At 41.9% G+C, this 5,656-nt stretch overlaps 1 protein-coding gene across 1 annotated transcript in view; it reads right to left on the bottom strand.

Annotated features, from left to right (window-relative positions):
- Nucleotides 1-302: 302 nt before the first annotated feature.
- LOC105534939 (calreticulin-like) overlaps nucleotides 303-5,656 on the bottom strand; it is a 50,001-nt gene continuing 44,647 nt past the window's right edge. The window contains 3 exon segments of the mRNA XM_011973878.1: nucleotides 303-542; nucleotides 733-741; nucleotides 3,814-3,903. Coding sequence (XP_011829268.1) covers nucleotides 303-542; nucleotides 733-741; nucleotides 3,814-3,903 — 339 coding nt within the window.

The raw sequence follows: 5,656 nt of genomic DNA on the forward strand, positions 1-5,656 counted from the left end.
ATAATAATGACAGTAGTGATAGCAACCATTTTTCGACTACATATTTGTATCAGGCACTTTACATACATTAGTTCATTTAATCCCTACAACCTCATAAAAGAGAAATGATCACTCCCTTTCCACTAATAAGGAAATAGAAGCCCCAAGAGGCAGTGTGACTTTCCCCAAGTCTCACAGAGCAAAGGGAGTGGGATGGAAATACAAATCCAAAGTTTATTTCAAAAAAGTAAGTTATTTTGCTCCCCAATTTGTACCAACCTCATAAATATTTCTCCTCCTAACATTTGCCTCTACAATCCCAGTTACAGTTCATCCTTCTGGTCAACAAGGACTCTTTCATTTTTATCCAGAAACGCTCTGTCAGCATCATGTTCCTGCATCTGCCTGTCATTTCCTGGCTCTGCAGTGGGATCCAATTCATTTCCCTTTTCTTCAATTCCCCAAATGCCATCTTCCTCTTCTTCCTCCATTTCCTTTTTCTCCTTGGCCTCTTCTGACTGCTTTCTTTTTCCAGTTTCTTCAAACAGTTCTCTCCATTGCTTCTCTTAGGTCCTGTTTAGAATGTGGAATTTCAAAATAATTTACCGATAGTATAAACAAAGTTAACCAACTTTAGAAATATCTGACATCTTCCCATAATCATTTATTTATTTATTTATTTATTTTTTGAGATGGGGTCTCACTCTGTCATCCAAGCTGGAATGCAATGGTGCCATCTTGGTTCATTGCAACCTCTACGTCCTGGGCTCAAGCGGTCCTCCCACCTCAGCCTCCTGAGTAGCTGGGACCACAGGCACACGCCACTACAACTGGCTAATTTTATTTTTGTATTTTTCATAGGGATGGGGGTTGGCTATGTTGCCTAGGCTGGTCTTGAACTCCTAAGCTCAGGAGATCCACCCACCTCAGCCTTCCAGAGTGCTGGGATTACAGGCACGAGACACCGTGCACAGCCTTCCAACAGTGTTAAGATTTCTGGGATAGTGTTTATTTATATACAAAGTTTCAGCATGTGTAGGGTGAATAGAAATGTGTATGTGTGTGTGTAGTTTGTTCATAAATAAAATTGGTTCCAGTTTAGCAAACATTTATTGAATGCCTACTGCATTGCTAACCACAGTGCTATAATAGGCAATCTACACATGTTATTTACATTCCTCACAGCAAAGTATGAGGTGTGTTACTTGTTTTACTTTCTAGATGAGGGATCTGAGATTCAGACTTCCTTACACTTTTCTTGTCGATCTCCCCAAACTGAAAGTAAGCCCCATGAAGGTAGAAACTTCTCTGTTTTATTTCACTGCTATAACCCCAGCATTTAAAACAGTGCTTTGAACAGGTACTCAAGTACTTGTCAAGTGAATGTATGGTTTAATAATAATAACTACCATGTATTGAGCACTTACTATATACCAGGAACTTATAAGATAGAGGCTATCATTATTCTCCATTTATAGATGAAGAGCGGTTAAATAACTTGCCTAAGTTCATACAGCTACTAAATAATGCAGCCTGGATTTAAACTCAAGCAGTCTAGCTCCAAAATTCAAACTCTTAACCAATATGAAAAAGTACCTTCACAAAACAATTTTAGATATAATCCTAAAGTAAAACAAGACAAAAGCAGACTAAAACGTATTACAAGGTCAAATAATTTTTCCCAGAATGACTGTTTCAATTTTTTTTTAGACGGTGGCTCACGCTGTAGCCCAGATTGGAGTGCAATGGCCCCATCTCAGCTCACTGCAACCTCCACCTCCCAGGTTCAAGTGATTCTCCTGTCTCAGTCTCCTGAGTAGCTGGGATTACAGGCGCCCGCCACCGTGCCTGGCTAATTTTTGTACTTTTAGTAGAGATGGGATTTCACCATGTTGGCCAGGCTGGTCTTGAACTCCTGACCTCAAATGATCCACCCACCTCAGCCTCCCAAAGTGCTAGGATTATAGTCGTGGACTACCACACCTGGTCTTTCTATTTTTTTTTTTTTTAAGGAAATATTAAGTATCAAAGTTCTTTAAAAAACAAACAAGCAAATTTTTTTTTGGGCCTGTGTTTTTGTGGGTGCTCTAAGCATAAGCTTAATCCGCCTATTGAGTAATCAAGTATTGGCCACAACCTGCTTTTCAATGGACCTTCCTGCAGAACCAGGATATCTGGATAGAGCTTGTCAGGGTCATGAGACCATTGCCCCAAGTATCACTCCACCCATAAAATAGTTCTAGGAGGCCGGGGAAGCCGGTAAACAGCACTCATCACCTTGCTTCTTTCTTGTAGCCATCCATCAGAAAATAAGCTTAGGCCTATTTTCTGTAATCCCAACACTTTGGGAGGCTGGGGCACGTGGATTGCTTGAGCCCAGGACTTCAAGATCAGCCTGGACAACATGGCAAGATCCCGTCTCTACAAAAACGTTAAAAAAAAAAATTAACCCGGCATGGTGGCGTGCATCTGTAGTCCCAGCTACTTGGGAGGCTGAGGCAGGAGGATCGCTTGAGTCCCGGGGATTGAGTCTGTAGTGAGCTGTATTCTCACCACCATACCCCGGCCTGGGCCAAGAAGCAAGACCCTGTCTCAACGACAACAAAAGCCAAAACAACAAAGAAAAAGAAAATGAGCTCAGTAGCTCCCTTCTAGATCAATGCACTAGAGTAGGTAGTCTGAAACACAAAAGGAGCATGAGAGGCCAGGAGTTTGAAACCAGCCTGGGCAACAGAGCAAGATCCCATCTCTTAAAAAAAAAATTTTTTTTTTGAGATAGAGTTTCGCTCTTGTTGCCCAGGCTGGAGTGCAATGGCGCATCTCGGCTCACTGCAACCTCCGCCTCCTGGGTTCAAGTGATTCTGCTGCCTTAGCCTCCCGAGTAGCTGGGATTACTGGCATCTGCCACCACACCTGGCTAATTTTGTATTTTTAGTAGAGACGGGGATTTCTCCTTGTTGTTCAGGCTGGTCTCAAACTCCCGACCTCAGGTGATCCACCCGCCTCGGCATCCCAAAGTGTTGGGATTACAGGCGTGAGCCACCGCGCCAGGCCAAAAAAAAAAAATTGTTTTTAAGTTAGCTGGGTGTGGTGGCACACTTCTGCACTTCTGTAGTCCTAGCTACTCGAGAGGCTAAGGTGGGAAGATTGCTTGAGCCAGTTTGAAGCAGCAGTGAGTCACAATCACACCACTGCACTCTGTGCAGACAGAGCAAGACTCTGTCTCTTACAAATATAGATATAAATATAAATACTTATATATACACACACAGAGGCAGACAGAGAGAGAAACTGCAGGGAAAAATAGATGCATAATTGTAGCTGAAGACTTGAACATCCTCCTCTCAGAAACTGATACATTAAGGCTTGGATAGTATAATTACCATATTTCAACAATTCTATATCCTATACAAGAGTAGACTCTAGGTGGTTAAAAATATAATAAACATGAAAAGTAAAATTATAAAGAAAATATAAGAGACTCTTATAGTTTGTGAATCAACAGGGAAGGCAAAACTTCAACAAGTCAAAGGCTGCGGATGACTTTGGGTACTTTATACTCTGAATTTCAGTTCCTACATCTGAAAAATGGAAGTAATAATATCTGTCTTGCTGGGTTGTTTTAGGGCTAAGTGCGATAGTATTTGGAAAGTGCTGACAGAGCCACAAGTACAAAATTATAGATGTCCAGTGAACATGAGTTCTTTCTCCTACCTCTCAGGGCCAAGTGACCAAAAATGAGACAAAGACTATGTGGCTGATTTTTGAAATGCAAAGAACAGTGAACAACTGAGGAGTCAGACATCTGGAATGCAGAGTGGGGGAATACCTTACTTTTCTTATTCCCCGGGTCTTATTTCCAACTTTTTGAGCAAACTCTTCATTTGTAAGAAGGAAATTGTTAAAGATGCTGCCCAGTTTTACCTGCTGAAGTGAAAACAACAGGATTATTAAAACTAGGTACCTAAATGTCGAAGGGCTTAAAAAGCACCCGGAGACCCTTGCTAAATGCATATTCCCAGGCTACTGGCCCAGAGGTTATAATCAATAATTAACTGTTATTAATAACTCAGGAAATACAAGGGTTATTAATAACACAGAGGGTCCAAAATCCTGTACTGCCCTAGCTGATCTGCTCTGGAACAAAATTAATTTAGTTTCCCAAGATTCTGTGCTCCTTATGCCTCTGAACACTATTTTAAAAGGTTGTGAAGTAAATTTTATCACTCTGCTAGCCTCCAAATTGGTGCCCACTGGCTCTTGCCCCAGCTCAGATTGATAGTGCCTACTTCTGATGATACTTACACAGAGACGCCTTTAAAAAGGTGGCCAGGTGCAGTGGCTCACGCCTGTAATCCCAGAACTTTGGGAGGCCGAGGCGGGCGGATCACGAGGTCAGGATTACGAGACCAGCCTGGCCAACATGGCGAAACCCTGTCTCTACTAAAAATTACAAAAATTAGCTGGGCATGGTGGCGCATGCCTGTAATCCCAGTTACTTGGGAGGCTGAGGCAGGAGAATCACTTGAACCAGGGAGTTGGAGGTTGTGGTGAGCTGAGATAGCACCATTGCACTCCAGCCTGGGCAACAAAAAAGGTTCTTTCCTTAATCAGAAAAACTGAAAGACCATAGGAAAAAGAAAAGTTTCAACAAGAAGTGCAAGCAGAATTTAGATTCCTTTTTTATTTTTAGTTTTTGAGAGGGAGTCTCGCTCTGTTGCCCAGGCTGGAGTGCAGTGGCATGATCTTGGCTCACTGCAACCTCCACTTCCTTGGTTCAGGTGATTCTCTTGCCTCAGCTTCCTGAGTATCTGAGATTACAGGCATGTGCCACCACGCCCGGCTAATTTTTTTTTTTTTGTATTTTAGTAGAGACAGGGTTTCACCATATTGGTCAGGCTGGTTTTGAACTCCTGACCTCAAATGATCCGCCCGCCTCGGCCTCCCAAAGTGCTGGGATTGCAGGTGTAAGCCACTGCGCCCAGCCAGATTCTATACAATGTAAATCGTGTACTATAGTTCTCTATTTTTTAATAACATTTTTAGTATTTGCAATGAAAGGAAAAGATTATTGAAATCCACCGTATGTAATGTTTTCCGTGTTTACTGAATGAGAAAGGAACTGAATACAAAGAACACAAGCCATGGAGTCAAACCAGCTGAACCGCATACTGGCTGCGTGATATCGGGCAAGTTTGCTCAATCCCTCTGAGCCTAGTCCCCATAAGTAAAGTAGGGAAAATAATAACCCCCTGAGAGTAGTTTCATGAGAATTAGAGATAATATATGTCAAGCACAGTGTCTAGCAGTTAATAGTCACACAATAGATACTAGTGGTTATTATCATAACTTTTCAGTATCTGAGTATGTATCAAAAAGGGCAAAATGATGGTCATTTTATAATTTTTTACTTTTGTAGTATGTTAAATAAATCATCAAGTCAATTTCATGGGCGTAGTTGTACAATCAGCTGGAAAGTCTGTAGCATGAGTAATCCCATGTCCCTCCCCTAGGCTTTGAAAAAACCGCTGCCTTGAACTCATGGAGACAGAGAGTAGAATGATGATTACCAAAGACTGGGAAGCGGGGGAGTGGAACCAGGGGTAAGGTGCTGTGAGCACTGGAGATGGTTAATGGGTACAAAAACATAATTAGATAATTTCAGAATTTTGGGAGG

This window comes from Mandrillus leucophaeus, unplaced genomic scaffold, assembly GCF_000951045.1.
Source record: "Mandrillus leucophaeus isolate KB7577 unplaced genomic scaffold, Mleu.le_1.0 Scaffold14, whole genome shotgun sequence".
NCBI lineage: Eukaryota > Metazoa > Chordata > Mammalia > Primates > Cercopithecidae > Mandrillus > Mandrillus leucophaeus.